At 34.2% G+C, this 16,855-nt stretch overlaps 2 protein-coding genes across 10 annotated transcripts in view; one reads left to right on the top strand and one right to left on the bottom strand.

The window, feature by feature from the left end:
* LOC105833541 (midasin) overlaps positions 1–16,855 on the bottom strand; it is a 90,876-nt gene that overhangs the window by 47,218 nt on the left and 26,803 nt on the right. The window lies entirely within an intron of this gene.
* LOC105833544 overlaps positions 1–16,855 on the top strand; it is a 47,779-nt gene that overhangs the window by 13,083 nt on the left and 17,841 nt on the right. For 5 of the 9 annotated variants that reach the window (XM_012675359.3, XM_028193394.2, XM_036292334.1 and 2 more), the window contains one exon: positions 6,314–6,659. The exons of 2 other annotated variants lie outside the window; for them this stretch is intronic. In XM_012675359.3, the coding sequence (XP_012530813.1) occupies positions 6,650–6,659 (10 nt within the window). In that variant the 5' untranslated portion in view covers positions 6,314–6,649. Of the gene's footprint in view, positions 1–4,689; positions 4,829–6,313; positions 6,660–16,855 lie in introns of all 9 variants that reach the window. 2 more of the 9 variants (XM_028193393.2, XM_036292335.1) reach the window with 1 other exon arrangement.

Raw genomic sequence — 16,855 nt, 5'->3', positions numbered from 1 at the left:
ATACACGGACTTTTTAAACGCGACCGATAAAGTTGTGTGGTAATTGCGAAGTATCGCGCAATCAGCGAAACATCATTACCGCTTCCATTCAGGCGCGACAAAAGATTTACCTCTGAAATTAAATACGCCGTTTCATGAAACATGGAGTACGTCACGTTTTTCATGCGCTAGTATTCCATTCCGTGCGCGAAACAATCCAGCATTTCTCTTCGCCCGCGTCCATAATGCGGAACTATCAACAATACGCATTGAGATTGCAGTTGACCGTAAAACAATTGAACAACAGCACGTTATGTTCTTACAGCACTTGTCATAAACATTCAGTTGCATCAGCAACATGGCAAAAAATGTTTTACTCTAATAACTAGAAATATATTTTCAATGAATCTTTGAAGAATTTTATTTTCAACAGAATCAAAATTTGTTAAAATTATGGAGTTGTTAGACTTCTAAAAAAAATATATTTACCAAAATACAAGTAATAAAAAAAAGACATAGAAAGAGCGACACTAATCTGCAATTTTACATTTTACTGCAAATTATACTGGACAAATAATAAAATGTTTGTCGTTTAAAAAATCAATGTCATTTTATAATTAATCATGCTCTGTGGTTCCTCCAAACTATTTTATATGCATGTATGTAAATTACATTCATGACATTTTATTTGAAAATCTCAATATATTTTTCACTACTAATAAAAACAATTCGATATTGAGCTTTTTACGTTTTACAATAAATTTTACATTTAAATAGCATTGTCTGCTATTTATAAAAATAGTTCACAATTTTTGTTGCTGTAAAATTATATCCATCATAAGAGTTACTTTATTTAATCATAATAATTTCACTGTAATAAAGAATAAAATATAGATAAAATAAAACAAAATTGACAGACAAATATGATTAGGTCATTACAAAATAATGTCATTAATTTTGTAAAGTAGATAACTTTTCTCGGTAAGAAGTTGACGGCTGTTCCGGGAATATGTGTTTCTGAAGGCATTAGAGAAATTAATAGAGTCTAATAAACTAACAAGGTTTGTTATGACATGACATTTACACAATAAATAAGAGTAATTGTAAGAGAATAAGAGAGAGAAAACGAGAATAAGAAAGAAAGGGATTTAAGCTTCTGAAATGTGTAAAATGTCTTTTGCTGGGAACGTAACACTTTGGATTTTCAATAAAAAAATTCAATAAAAGAGAAAAGAGTTCGTGTTGTATTAAGTTACATTCAACTCTTGTTTTAACAACATAGCCATTTCATGCTTTTATTTGAACTGATTTATGACTTTCACCTTTAATTTGGTACGCATCAGAATTTCGTGACGGTAATTATAATTCAAATCGCTGGACTAAAAGAAAGCTCTAAAATATGCACGGTCGTCGTTTATGTAATGTCGTTTCCTCATAATTATTGATGCTGCGTTAGCTTGGGATTAAATGTATCATAAAGGAAAATTATTCGATGTATCAAGCCGGTGCAGATAGGGCGGCTTGATTGTGTTACGATAAAATCAATATTCTATTAGCTCGTGTGCGTTAGCTCGGACTCATGGGAAATGAGAATCATTTCACATTGACAGAACACGAACGAGTGCGTGGGACGTGGATGGTGTACATGGACAAATAGTCATATAGCCTGTCAGCTGTGCCAGTTAAATGCGTAAGCACACACACACACACACGAATACTCGCCGATACTTGAAAGCACTACAAAGAAGCGCTTGATTCCCGAGGAGACTCGATACCGTCAATCTCGTAATCAGTTTCCATTACCGAACTAGCGACCCGTTTAACATGTAAAATATATATATGACTCGATTAAAGACGATTAATTCGAAGATTGATTTTAATTTAATAAAAAGATCAGGAATGTTTGAAATAGTTTGCGATAGCTCTTTGCATAATATTTCCTGTCTAATGCAATTATCGTAAAATGCGCGTAGAACTTTGCAAAACTGAACTTTTCTAGGTTAATCTTTCATAATCACAAGTTTCATTATCTCCTTTCATTATGGTAAGTGCAGAGAAAATTACGGATGCGCGTATGTCGACGGAAATTAATTAGTCGTAATAAAGACCAGGTAAAGTAGGCGCATAGTCAATTTACATCATATATATTTCAATATATCTATTAATTTATTTCGAAGTTGCATACATGCGATGTGTATCCAAGTATCAAATGAAAATAACCGCCACTATTTATCATAGAAATGAATTGCTTGTCGAATAAACAGCGATATCTGCGTCATTCTCTGCGTTGATTTGCTAGCATTGCAAAATGTTAATGGCGATATCGCCGATAATTCGTGATGAACGTACATCGACAAAGGACGATGCTAAGCCAACTGTAATGAACGAGTAACGAGAGTGAATCGATTAACGGCGATAATGAATGAAAGCTGCACTTCCATCAGATCGGCGGAAGAGATATGAAACCGACTCGTCGTCATCAAGTTATTTTCACCCTTGTCTCGGGATTTAGCCCGATCATACTCTACAAAACCTCTCTGACGAAAAGTCGATATGACAGACAATGACCCGGTGTCACCCGGGCATCTTCAAAGTTTCTCATGACCTTTTACCTAAAAAAAAAAAGGAAAAAGAAGAAAAGTTTCAGAAAAAGTTACAAAGTCGAAAGATCCCATGATGACAGTTTGGAAGGGTCACCAATCAATTTATAAAAAAAATCCTTAATATAACAATTTCCAATAATATTTTGAGATTATAATATTTGTATTATATATTTTTGAGAGATTATGTATATTCAATACTTTGTGCGAATTAAAATGTGCATATAATGAACTTTTAAATATACAAAAAAAGGAAAGAAATAAGGAAAAAAAATTGAAAATATGGCAGATTTATCGCATCTCGGTTCCATGGAATTTTACGCTACGTTCAGAACTTTTGAAAGATCGCACAAAAACATGGACCATGTTAATGAAATATTCCACAGCAAAGACGCGAAGCGGTGAATTTTCGTGAAAGCTTTCTAACACGAGTAAAACGCGCAATAAAGAAGTCAACTTTCCGATATTTATTCACGACCGTAGAAGAAATAGGTCGAACGGTTTCAGAACGGTAGAAATTTCGCGACAACTCATCCCCCTCATATGTTGCGTGTATATGTGTCTGCAGGCGATAAAACTTTCTTCTAAATATTAGAATAATATCGTAACGTAAACTTCGTGCCGCGCAGGGAATGCACCAGCTGTGAAATAATATGCTGGAGACGAGAAACGAACATAAAACGTTTATAAACCTTGTTACCTCTGCCACCGCGGGCCGCGGAAAATATAAAGTCGAGGCAGTTAATCACCTCTCTCTTGCCTTAATCCTCATACTGGTAGCATCTGTCTGAGAGAAATTCATGTTATGTATGTATGTATATACATACGTAATTATCATTTTATTTTGAGTCACATTAAAACAGGCAAAATTAACCACAGAAGTTGTAGAATTTGCCAGCAGGTAGAATTATTGCGAGACTTTTAATAAAAACAATGTCACTTTCAACAGCTATCGTTTGTTTTATTTTATAACTTATTGAAACAATCTATTCTACAGCTAAGTGCGGTGCGAGGCTGTATAAGTTGAGAATTATAAATTACTATACTACCATAATTCAGGTTCCCATACGAGCCATTTGATACATAATCGATACGTATAACGCATGCCACCAATTAGTCAGAATAACAAATGATCTTCGATAATATACTCGTGTATTATAGTGAAATGAATAATTATATTTCAAATTTAATTTACAGTTCAATCTTATAAAAAAGCAACCTAAAATAGTCTCGTTAACTAACTGCATTAAAATGTTAAAAATCCGTCTTTTTATAATTAAGTAAAAATTAACAGTTAATTTACAATTAACTAAAGTTTAAATTCTAAGATTTCTATTTGCCAATCTCTCGTTTAATATTTTTTAAGAAATTTCTAATTTCACCTCATCTAAGATAGCCTAAAGATTAATGGTATAAATCTTATTGTAAAATATTTAAAAGTACAGTTACAAAAAATAAAAATTTTATATTAAATTCAGCTAAAAAATACAAAAATATTAAATCTATCCTTAGATAAAATTGGATTCCACCGAACGTAAGCACATAATTATATATAGATGCTTTTTTCCCAGCATTTTACAACAGACAACGATTATTCGGTATGCATATTTAGGGGTGGCAAAATCTGATACAATATCGCGAAATTTTATCCCGTTAAGATGTCCCTCGGCGTAAAATCACCTGCAATAACATTTCCATATTCGCGACATTAGCGCCGAAACGCGGTTTCCATGAAAACATGAATTTAACTGTGTTTCAAATTATTAAAACCGCTAAACGTACCAAGCCGACCAGCGATAAATTATCACACTTATATATACGCGATGCCGTCCATAAATTTCTGCATACATCTGATTTAATACAATGATTAAAATTCTGATAAGTACTCTATCACATTTTTAAAACGTAATCAGCACGTATTATGGAGACATTAAGTAATTAATGATATTAAAGCAATAACAACAAATATAAATAGAATACTTAATATACATGAATAATCTCTTACTGCAAAAGATACTTATGGTGAAAGATTATTCATGAATGTTACTTATTCTGTTTTGTGAAAGCTTTTGAATCTTTGGATACAACAATGCTTATGTTTATTTCATAGTACAGAAAACGAGTTCTCAGAGTCGCACGCCTACAGTAACCGCGACAAAGAACAATGTATTATTAATCAGAAGATCCCGAAGATGCGCTAAGCCAACATTATCCGCATCCATTATTAGAACTCCCTTCAAAGAGACTCGGTAAGCCTGGAGGGATAAACTTTTAAGATATTCCGCGGGAGAGAATGCGAACGGTGTATGCACGTGCACGATTTTCAGTTCAGATAATTCTCGAATTTCCGAACATTTCACCTGGGGAAAATGAAAGATAATTAGGCCGCGATGCTCGTCAATCTTCGATTCGGCGATAATTATGCACTCACACGAGCAACCGTCGCAGTCAAACGTGCCAGCGTTTGCATAGATTAAATATATTTGGTCTGTTTTACAGATGTTTGCGCCAATAATGGATATTATGCGAACAACCGCGTACATTTTATTGCCACGAATATCGCTTCCTGTATTATTTGCGGTATTTTCTGATTCAAAATTAACGCGCCCCTTTACGACGATTTTATGAGATTGGAGATTTGTAAGATTAAAATAAAATCTATGTTGTTTTATCCCCCAAACTTTTCATCGTCATTACGGCATTCGCATATAAGAGCAACCAATTTTCAAAGATGCTCGATGTTCTTATCACGCTTTGCTCCTGTCACGTTTATTTTGGATAAATTTCTTGAGCATGTATGTCTGTGCACGTCTGGTTTAGAGCACCCTTAACTGTCAACGACTATGTCGTGGATGTCCGATTATGCAAACTTTTTGATTTATGTGCGCCAGGATTAATTACACGTACGCGAGAAGTTGAGGTAAACATCATACAAATGATGAACGAATAAACGCGAGCAATAAATCACTCTATTATCAACAATATCGTAGTACCAGTTCTATCCATTATTTTACGTAGCAAAAGTTACTTGTTGCGCGAATCATCATAAGAGATATCGCACAAACTTTGTAACTCTTTCGTATTTAAAATTATTATTCGCAGCGAGAATACATAAACAGCGGAGGGAAGGGGGAAACGTAGCGAGTATTTCGAAGTAATCTTATTCGTCATTCAAAACTCATCCGCCACGTAAAGATTAATCACAAAAGTGAAAAAACGTCCGGACCCGGCGTCCACGTCGGCGAGTTGATTCGATTAACAATTCGCTCAGAAATAATTTCATGCCGCGTTACACATCTTCATTAAGTCTGAAATCTAGTCCCGGTATTTCACGTGATTTTATTCCGCCGGACGCGCCCGTCGGGGTGACGATATTTCGCGCGATGTGCTCAACAGACTAGTGAATTCTTCTCTTGTGTGACACGTCGAATTCCGGATGACCACAATCACTTCTCGTATCATTCCTCGAAATATTTTTATCCTATTCCGCTATGTTCTGTATAATGATGGCGCGAGTAAATGCAGAAAAGATAAATTGCTATAGCAGACCATTTACAAAATCAACGACCATTATTATATTAAATAAGATATTATATTTTTCCTTGTCCTTGGAAAACTTCAAATTTATACTTGTGCATGATAAAAAAAATATTAATTGTTTCAATTATAAGAGATATATCCGAAACGGTACTATTTACTATTAGCTCTTTATCTACAGATTTTGTGTCTTTTAGCATCTTTAGACAATTCGTCACGTCTTCCTAAAAGGCTGAGTGACGCGCATGTCAGGCAAAAAATCGTCATCGCAGTTTAATGAGACGTATATCGATGATCGAAAAATGTGACATCCGGCACATCTTTAAGAGCGAATGGAGAGGATGACGCATCCCTCGCGCGGAGGGATGACAGATCGAGGAAGAGCGTTTTGCACGTCGCCGAGTTGCTGTCGGCGGGCCAATTAGACACGAAAACGCTCGATTGAGAGTGAAAACGGGTCCGGAGAAGGGAAATCGCTGCCGAGGTCGGGAAAATCGCCAGGCGAGGAGAAGGAAACGGAAGAGCCGTGAGAAATGGCCGCCGGTAAGTGGCAGGGAAATGCGAACGAATTAAGCACTCACGGCAATGCACAATGCACAGATCTCTATAGCTATCGGAGGAAGTGGCAGCACGCCTTCGCCTATTAATGCAGCGGTCCAACAACTCACGCTTGGAAGTTAAACTTCTCTTTCACCTCTCGCATCAAAGAGCACGCTTTGGGCGAGCAGTGCTTTGTGGCTTAGCATGATCAATATCCATAATCCAGCACAAGCACTTTACCGTTCCTCACGTCGCGTGATTAAACGCCACTCTGCTTTGCTCTTCTTAGAGTCTCTAACATTTAACATAAACGTTAGACATTAACGCTCAAATTTCTAATTGCCTTGCGGCATCGGATTGCACCGACCGATCTGACTAATCTGGATACGCTCACACTTCTAGACGAGACGCTGTAGCGCATTAGTACTTGCTTAGTATCTTCTTCTAAAAAGCAATATAATATTATATTAAATTTTCTTAATTATAATTACAAAGATAATATTTTTTCATGAGTTTTCGATTTTAAGATTTTAAGTTTAGCCTAACAACTGCGCTAACAATAATATTTTCTTATTTACTTAGAATATTCATATTGTAACCATAAAGTGATTTTTTCAAATAATTCATTTCTCTTAAATCAACCCGCTCCAGTAATTTTTAATAAATAATTTTTTGTCACTTTTATAAGCATATAATTATGATAATTTTCGAGGAAAGTTCTCGAAAAGTTTTAATTAATATGCATCAATTTTTTTCTGTTCAGAAAAAAGCTAGTAAAACTTTCACAAACATCCATCTTGTTATATATCATGCATATATTACGTATAATTCATCTCTATATATTATGTAAATGCGTGGCGTGTATAATTCATTACTAAAAAATTTTTTTTGAAAGAGTTATCGATGTGATTGTTGGCAAATCTGTATTAATATTAATCGGATATGCAAAGCAAAATCTAACGGATTTTCGTAATATGAAATACATATGAACGATATCAATGTAAGGAAAATTAATGTATAATTTTCACACTTTGTTATTCAAATAATTACACACACAGAGAATAATAAAATCTTTAATCAATAATATAAGTTTTGATAAATAATATTCTATATAAAACCATATATTAATTATACAATATGTATCCTTGCTTTCATTTTTTTTTAATATCATTTAATAGCAGATCCCGTAAGCAAGAAAAATTATCTAGTAATAAAATGTTAAGTAGCAAAATCTGTAGTTAAAGATAAATAAATAAGTAGCTCTTGCAAAAAAAAAACTTAAAACTTTAATCATGATTTTCTCAATATTGCATTTCCAATTCCTTCTTTCAGTGCAAAGAAACTTAAACATTCAATGCATTCAAGATGCAATAAGCTTGCTCGGTTACGTGATCCCGTCCCAATCCGCATCTTTGAGTCGCTAGAAATACAGTCGTCTTCTGCAGGAAGCGTCACGTAAAAATTGGAGGAAAGCACTGACCTGCCAATTTTGGGCAAATCTCCCTCAATTTCTATTTTCGCTGGAAATAATTCGTTTTCTCAGTGAATTCTCGGTGCAACTAGTTGCTGTATGTGAATGCCGCGCAAACGTGGAATTTAAAGCCATCAGACTCTTAGATTGATAAGACTTTCGGGAAGACTTCTGTTATATTACTTTTAGATATTATTCATCATAAAAAATATAGATATTACATTTTTTATCATTTTATCATAATATTTATTATTCTGCGTTAATTGTATAATAATATATTTGTAAAAAAGTTATTAGTTTCTGAAATTTTCCTTCTATAGTTATTTTTTCAAGCGTAATTAAATTGAAACCTTTATAATTTATTTGTATGTCAAAAATTTGATTGTAAATGTAAGTATTAATTTAATTAATAAATTCCTCGCATTTCAGCACTAAATGATATATCGGATATAAAATTATGTTTAAATTTAATTTACTTTAGAACTCAAAAAAGTTAAAATAAGTGAGATATTTATAACTATTTAATCATCATTTATTTTCACGTATAATTTATTCCACAAATTTTCTGCAATAATACTCGAGAAGTAAAATTAAGATGAAAATTAAATCTCCCATTTTCGCCACTATAAAAATTCATTTAAGTAAGAATAAAACGTTTATTTCCTTCGGCAATGAAACTGATTAAAAGGAACCTGCTTTCGCCAGTAGAGAATTTCGACGCGGCGCGGCGGCACCGCAAGACGTTGCTGTAGCAATAAATTAAATGACAGCCACTTTGATTTTGATCGAAATCTTCTTGATATACATATATAATGACGGTACAGGCAAAAGAGTAGAGACACTCGCTAATTAAATGTCGTTTCCGTAACATCGTAGAAGATTACCGTAGTCGTGAGACAATTTTAACCCATTTCCCACGCTGTAACATTTAGTGTAGGTATGTAATACGAAAGGCAAAACCACATCATACAAAGCAGCTTAAACACACCTTATGAGAATATGCACGTGTGTTCTTACCCGCAAACATGACTACTTAACGAAATAGACAATTCGCGGTAAACGATAGTGAGAATAAATGGTCAGAACTTGTTATTTCTTCCATTTACTCACTGTGTTTACACAATACACAAAAAAAACGTTTTTGCTAAAAATTCAGCTAAATACAGATATAAAAATAATTATTGTTAAAACGCTCAAACCGCCAGAACATCAATATTTCATGCAGCATTCTGTAACTATAACGTCCCTCATTATTTCTCTAATTATTTCAATTGTTTTCAGATCTTTATCTATATAGCTAAATTTTCAGCTATCTTTAGCAAAGAGATTTTCTTCATATATGTTCTAAATAAAGTCACGGTGATAAAGGCGCAATGGAAGATTTATTGGAACGTGATGGGGAATATCATAATGTCATGGCACTTTTGTATTATCCTCACTCTCAAAGACGGTGAAAGGGACACGTGACAAATCGAAGAAATTCCCGAGTGTGTGAAAATCCAATGGAAAATAAAAATCCCGTACGCTCGCTTACTTTATCGCAAGCATTTCGCGAAAATTGTATTTTCCATGCTGGTAAAAGCTCGAAAGTATCGCATGGAATATGAACCACCCTTCTCTTTTGCGATACTTCGCTTTTCTCCGAGAATATATATATAATTTCGTTTCGATGTACACATGCGCCGCGAAAGAGAAAAAGGGAAAGCCAGGAGGGTCAGAAAAAGAGAGCAAGAGACTATTTCGCAAATGGATCTATTTTTATCCGAAGGCTCAAACGTACCGTAGTGATGCCTTCCTAACTGGAAATTCGCCGCATCTCTCGAAGATGCGAAACCACGAAAGTGCAGATTGAGCAAAATCGTCGGTTATTGTCCGAAAATTTTAGTTATTCATCTAAGTAGTGGAACTTACAGGTACAGATGTTATATTACAAATAGAAAAATCTCTTCTAACATCTTAATGGTCCAATAAACTTCAAAACAGCGTATCGCTTTTTTTTAAATAATTTCAAAAATATTTCTTTCTGCATTATAAAAATAAATATTTTAGCTTCAAGAAAAATATGGCGATAGTTTTATCGTTCACGAATATGCTATGCTTTTCAAAATATCGAATAAAATAAAATAAACTTTCTCGTTTCCATCTTATCCCTTTCAACTTTTAAGAGTCGAGCAGGTTACGTAATCGTAATCATAAAATTCTATTCTTCGCGAGATAATTTGACCGTAATGTCGACGAGTTGTCGTAAAAGGAGTTTTCCGACGGCGCAATTAAAACTGGAACGGATAAGTTACAGAGCGACTGTGTGTAACTACACGTGATGGAATTGCGACGTTACGAAGGGAGATGGAAACGGCGTTTTGAATATGACAAAATTTATGAATTAATCGCGATGTAACGCGACGTGCTCCAGAAAGCCGTGAAACCGCGCGCCTTCATCCCATCCGTAATCTTCCGCGTCTCCTCCCATTTTCCCGCCATCCTCGACAGCGAAAACGGAAGTGGCGTGGCTTTGATCTTGAAATTGCTTTATAGAAGCGTAATTCAATTCCGAGTTTAAGGGGGAAGAGCTGCGTGAGAAATTGATATACACAATTACTTACAGTTTTTCACCAAAAAGCTTTTTAATCCGCTTCTATATATAATTTTATTATTTAAACCACAACATGATTGAATACTTCAGCGGTTTACAAAATATTAATGAGGTGAATTTTAACCTCCCGACTTTATTTCGCTAAACGATATTGTATATTGCCTCGAGGATATTTAAATCGAGGGAAAGAGGGGGGAGATAGAACGACCGTTTTATAAAAAGTTATTTAACGTATATAAACAAAAACTGAAGCGAATAAAAATAAGCTAAAAATTAAAATGATTTCGATCGTACGTTCTAGCAATGCTTAATTTATCGTAAAACTTTTATCGACCGTTCCGATGTTTTCGCACATTTGCAAATTGGGTTACACCGGTTACGTCGTTCAAGCTCTCAATCACCTAACAATGCCACCCTATTTTTCTATGTAGTGCGAGACGTATTTAGCGCGCTACACGAACTACCCGTGTTCCGAACGTCATGCAGTGAGAATTCATTATTGCGGCAAAAGTAATTGTTGTCGCCGCTATTTTTCTCCGCCTTTAACCAATATTGTGTATGCCGATAACCGTTAAGGAATAAAAAAAAAAAAAATTCTACAGCATTTTCCAGGAAAAATAGCTTGTTTACTTAGTAGATTCGGTAAATCGCGAGATCTATGGGCCCGAGGGGATTTCGCCTGAAAAATTGCCATTTGGGCAACCCAATTTTGTGGATCTTAGATAAAAGTACAATCCTAATAGCCTATATGGATTAGACGGTTCAGTCGTAAAAGTTTTACGAATTGTTAAGAATAAAATCCTTTTATGTTTCTTAGAGATATCACCTGAATTAATGTGCACTACGTGCAAATAATCTGAATCAGTATCTAAATGTAAACTGACGTAAAGTATAGAGTGTTTCTCAATAGTATATTAGACACCAATATCACTACTTCATAGCTAAAATATTTTATTTTACATTAGAAATAGTGTATTTTTTGACAAAAGTCAGCCATAAATATCGGACGTTATACTTTTAACGTTATAGTCACGATTCCCTACATATTTCGTGATATATTTTCCTCGGAGCACTTTACAATTTTTCAGCGCAAATAAAATAAATCACACTGACGTTTTCTTTACGACACGAATTTATTCGTATACGTTGCGCATGCGAGGAAGTAGGAAAATTCTCGTGGCTCCCCACAAAAGTAAACGGACAGACTGTAGGAAGGCAGTGGTGTGCGGATTATCGTCTCTGCATTAGCCATTCCGCCCGCCCCATTCCCTGCGGGACATTAGATCTGTTCTGGAACGCTGAACTTGAACATAGGCCAAGATTACGCGAGCAAGAAGCAAATGCCGGCGTGAGCAGTTTGTAATTCATGTAGTAGATTGTTCATTAGATCATTAAGGCCTATTTCTACTAACGTAGATTAATTTTAATCTTGGATTAACTTACTCTTTATCTCTTTCTTATTTTTGGAACTAAAATAAGATAACAAATAAATTAAACCGAGATTAAAGTTAATCTACGTTGGTAGAAACAGGCCTAAGTCGGTTAACATCCTAACGATCAATATATAAATAAGAATAAATATGACTACTTCTTTCAATACAACAATTACCCAATTTCCATGACCCAATTATCAAATTCTATTAATTAATATTAATTTTATTTTAGACTTTTTGTACAATAATTGAAAAAAATAAAAGAAAAAAATTAATTGTGATTATTTCTGATTTAATACAAACACGACGAAAAATTATTTAATTTGCTTTTCACAAACGGGATAGAGAATTTGGTGGAAGATAGATATTTTAAATAAGAGAAATTTTTTATAAAATGTCTAGTTGCATATTACATAAGGTAAATCTTATTAGCATTAGATTGCATCCGCACGTTTTATTTGCTCCCTTGACTGCGTCCGTGATACCTAATTGCAAATTTAATGCAAAGTAAAACGCTCACATTATTCAACTCCGCACTCATTCAGAATAACATGATTAATCAAATATGTATACGATTTTAGTTCGTCTTGTGCACATTATTTCGATATTTCCAATTAAATGCGTAAAATTTGATATTTATAAAATATATATTTTAAAAAATAAAAGAGAAAAAAATAATTAAAAATAAAAAGTGTTGAGAGACATTCTCATATTTATATTTGTTTTTGTTGATAAATGTTTTTTTTTTAAGTTTATAGTAATTTTTAAAATGCACTAATATATCACGTTACCGTGTAAATATTGATGGTTTTCTGCATCGTACGTTATGATAGAAAAAGAAAATAGAATGCTAAAAAAAATATAAAACTGGATATAATAAACGGAAAAATAACTGCATATTGTATTCAATTGATCAAGAAATCTGCCGAAATATTTCTTTCACTTGAGGTGCTTGCAGAGAAAATACTCAATGCAATAAAATAAAATACAGACATATTACATTTGCTTTTATTTATAAAACTTTTGACCAATTTAGAATTAATGTTTTCTTGAAATTTAAAAGAAGTTTCAATTTATAGTTATTTAGTACTAATATTAAAAATTTTCACTATATACTATCTTTAATTAATTTAAAAAGATCATAACTTTAATAAACGTATAAATTTTTTTCAGACTATTTTCAGAAATTTATGGAAGTAAAAGTAAAAAAAATTATAAATGTAACAATTAACATATGCAATTTTATGAAAATAAAATTTTAAATTTATCAAAGAAAATCTATGACTAAAAATAAATATTTCATAATTTTAAAACAGTGTTTCATAGAATACAATACAGCAGAGTTTACTTGCAAAACAAAGCGCGAGTCATACGATAGGTTTTAATCGTATCGCCATTGCGGTGACAAAGAGAAGGCGATAAAAAAATCACGATCGCGGTCTGTATCGAGGCGAGAAATTTAACCAGGTTTATCGCGACGCGCGTCATGATAATAAACTGGCCGTATTTTTCCCACAATGTCTGCATAGCCAATGGGATCACGTAGACTGGAATCGCGTTTTACGGCGAGCGAGACGTTTATAGCAGTAATTATTGGGTTTTGTGCATTCGCGACTAGACGCGTCGATAGTTAACACGAGCACTTCGCACATTCCATTTGCATCGTCAACGCATGGAAACGCTTTGCAGGGTAACCACGGTGTGTGATCGTCTCGCAGAGAGCGTCACCTAGCCTCCAAGCCGTCGGAGGCAGTGAGTTCTCCGCAAATATTTGACGCCGTAACGTGAAGTCTTCACACGGCGCCGAATTGCGGATTCGCGCTCGAGAACGTCGCCGCGAAGTCGATCTTGCGCCATTAGTAGCGTGAGAAAAATTCCTTGCGAAGTACGAGCTTTTCACGCCGTGAGAATTCAGGGGTTCGGAAAATCGGTGTAATCAAAAGTACGAACTGAATGAAGGAGAGATAACTCTCACATTTATCATTCAAAGACGCTGACTTTGCAGTTCGACGGATACGTTCTTAATACACGACGTAACGTAGTCTCGACATTATAAAATATTAAACAATTTAACTCAGGATGTTGTAAAAATGTAGAGTCTAAAAATTTGTTTATATTTAACGCGGGAATGCAATTGCGTATATAGAATATATGTGCAGTTTAATAAAGGAGACCGCAAGATTTTCTTTCTAATTAATCATTTTCTAAAAAACGTGCAGGCTAATTGCTTTACTTTATCACTTAAATGATATACATGTTAATTTATTTTAGTTCTTGTCCGCCTGTTTTCTTTAATAAAGCATAAGAGATATAAAGTTAATGTGTCACTCCTACATATTCAGGCTTTGTAAAGAATGATAAAACGCTACAACAAAGAAGTTGAGTTGAGTTTGAAAGAAGGTAATAGCGCGTGCATTGTTGTCCCTGCTTATACAAGCAACCCGAGGAGGATGCAAGGGAAACCAGAGCGCGTTTCAGAACTGCACACTCTTCGCAAAATGGTACTCAAGTTCTTGGTAGCGGCCGTCCTTTAAATTTTAAATAAAGCCAGGCTCGCGCGAGGATTTCACCGTCCGGGCAGGTAGACAGTGAATTTCTATTACGGGTCAACTTTCCCGTACCGAGAAGTCAGCCGAGACAGCGGGGGTGTTCTCATGGAATTACCTCGCCTAAAGTCGCCAGAATAATATTTTGAGTCCTGCGGAGATAAAATATTCGTTTCTCAAAAGTCCAAACCAGTCGGAATAAATTTTACGAGTGGGAAGCACCAACGAGTGATCGAAGGAGGAAAGTAGAGATAGAGAGATGACCACAACGACGAGGGAGAAGAAAAACGACCAAGAATGGTGGGAAAGACGACCGGTTCATGTTTCGACCAGCGTCCATGGAGACGAAGATTATTGGGGAGAGTAAAGTCCGAAGGATCAAATGGGCTTTGATGTCAAGATCCCTGAGTTGACCTATTCGGATACTGTATCTGATAAGGAGAATATTTGCTTAAAGCTTTGATCGAGATAACATAAATTTCGAACTTTGAACAACCTAGCTTTTATGTAAGTACGTATATAAGTAATAAAAGATCGTTATTTCCAAATATATCAAAAACATAAATAACAAATAAGAGAAATGAGAAATTAGTCTAACTATATACCTAGACTTCTTTATATTAAATTAAGCGAAATTTAATAGGTTTCTTCTTGCAATAAATATTTGATCATCAAACAGCCACCCATTCGATTCTAATTCGGTTACGTATCCATACGTAAAGATAATCCTACACAGCGACAGAGATATCGAACATTCTCCATTTATTAGCTATTGTTATAGCTATAGATTGCAGTCACAGCGATGGTTTATGCGACGGCAACCATCAGGAAGCCGCAAAGGCGATGAGAATTTTTGTGTTGAGATTTTATAGATTCTTCGCAAGCCGCAGTCACTGTCTTGGAAAATAGGTTCTTAAACAAAGGTCGAGGTGCGCGCGGGTGCAACTCTATACCTACAAAATTCCATTTCGTGCTGTAACACTGGAAAAACGTGGTGGAAGTGCGACATCGATACTGATAACAATAAGCCATTTTTCAGTGCCGTACAAAAGAATTCTATCGATTTTTTTCGCATTCCCTTTTTATTTTTTTTTTATCAATTAAATTTATGCTGATTTGAGAACACATCATATGGCATGAAACTATTATTTTCAAAGATTAATTTCAAGTAATTATTAATATTGATTAAACTAGTTTGTTAACCAATAATTCCTGTATAATGTATTAATGTTATGTTAATTTATTATTGTGTTTTATAATAATGTAATTATTATAATTATTGTAATATATTCAAACAATAATTTTTATTCATAAAATCAATAATGACAGTAAATAATAAATTAATAGATATATATACTGTAATTAAAAGTTAAGATCTATTATTCTATACACCAATCCATTATTAGATATAGTAAAAAGTGACGAATTAGGTTTATAATAAAACACTGAAAATTTACAAAACATTGCAAAAACAAAATAAAAATAAAGCAAATTTTTTTAAAAGAAAATAAAACTTAAGGTTAGCGGTTTTTAAGAAATCAAATCTCTAAAAAATGTTGTAAATTATTTGAATCCTTAGGTATTGTTACATTACAGATCTATCCTGGCAAAAATATTTAAAAGTTAATATAAATTTTACTTAAATAAAAAATATACTAAAATATTAGCAAAAAATTTTAACAAAAAATTATATATAGATCAAAGCTTTTTAACAATCCGATTTATTGTGTAATACAATGCATTCCAACAGAGTATGATATAAATTCTTTATACATTGCCAAGATTATAAACTGACGATGCAGCAATGACTATGCAGTAACCCGACTCCCGTATGGAAATTCATCTAGGCATGCCCTATTTAATATTGGCCCCATACGGGCGTTACTTAGGCATCCAAAATAAAGGCTTTTCGGACTGAAACCTAGGTAGAATTTCCACACGGGCTATGCACTGTAGTAGCATACTAAAGCCCATAGATTCCGTCTGCCAAGAGTCAAACCGAGTCCTAATAGTACACTGACCGTTTGATTGTGATTTGTGAGTTCGAGGTTTCAGGACTAATAAGTAGTTCAGAGACACGACGTCGGCCAGTGGTTCTGCTCGATGACAAAGCGGACGTAGCTTCCAGCTTAAAGTCGACAGATGATCAATTATCA

The sequence above is a fragment of the Monomorium pharaonis genome, chromosome 9 (genome assembly GCF_013373865.1).
Source record: "Monomorium pharaonis isolate MP-MQ-018 chromosome 9, ASM1337386v2, whole genome shotgun sequence".
Taxonomy (NCBI): domain Eukaryota; kingdom Metazoa; phylum Arthropoda; class Insecta; order Hymenoptera; family Formicidae; genus Monomorium; species Monomorium pharaonis.
Note: the sequence above shows the minus strand (reverse complement) of the source record. Positions and strands in the feature narration are given on the sequence as shown.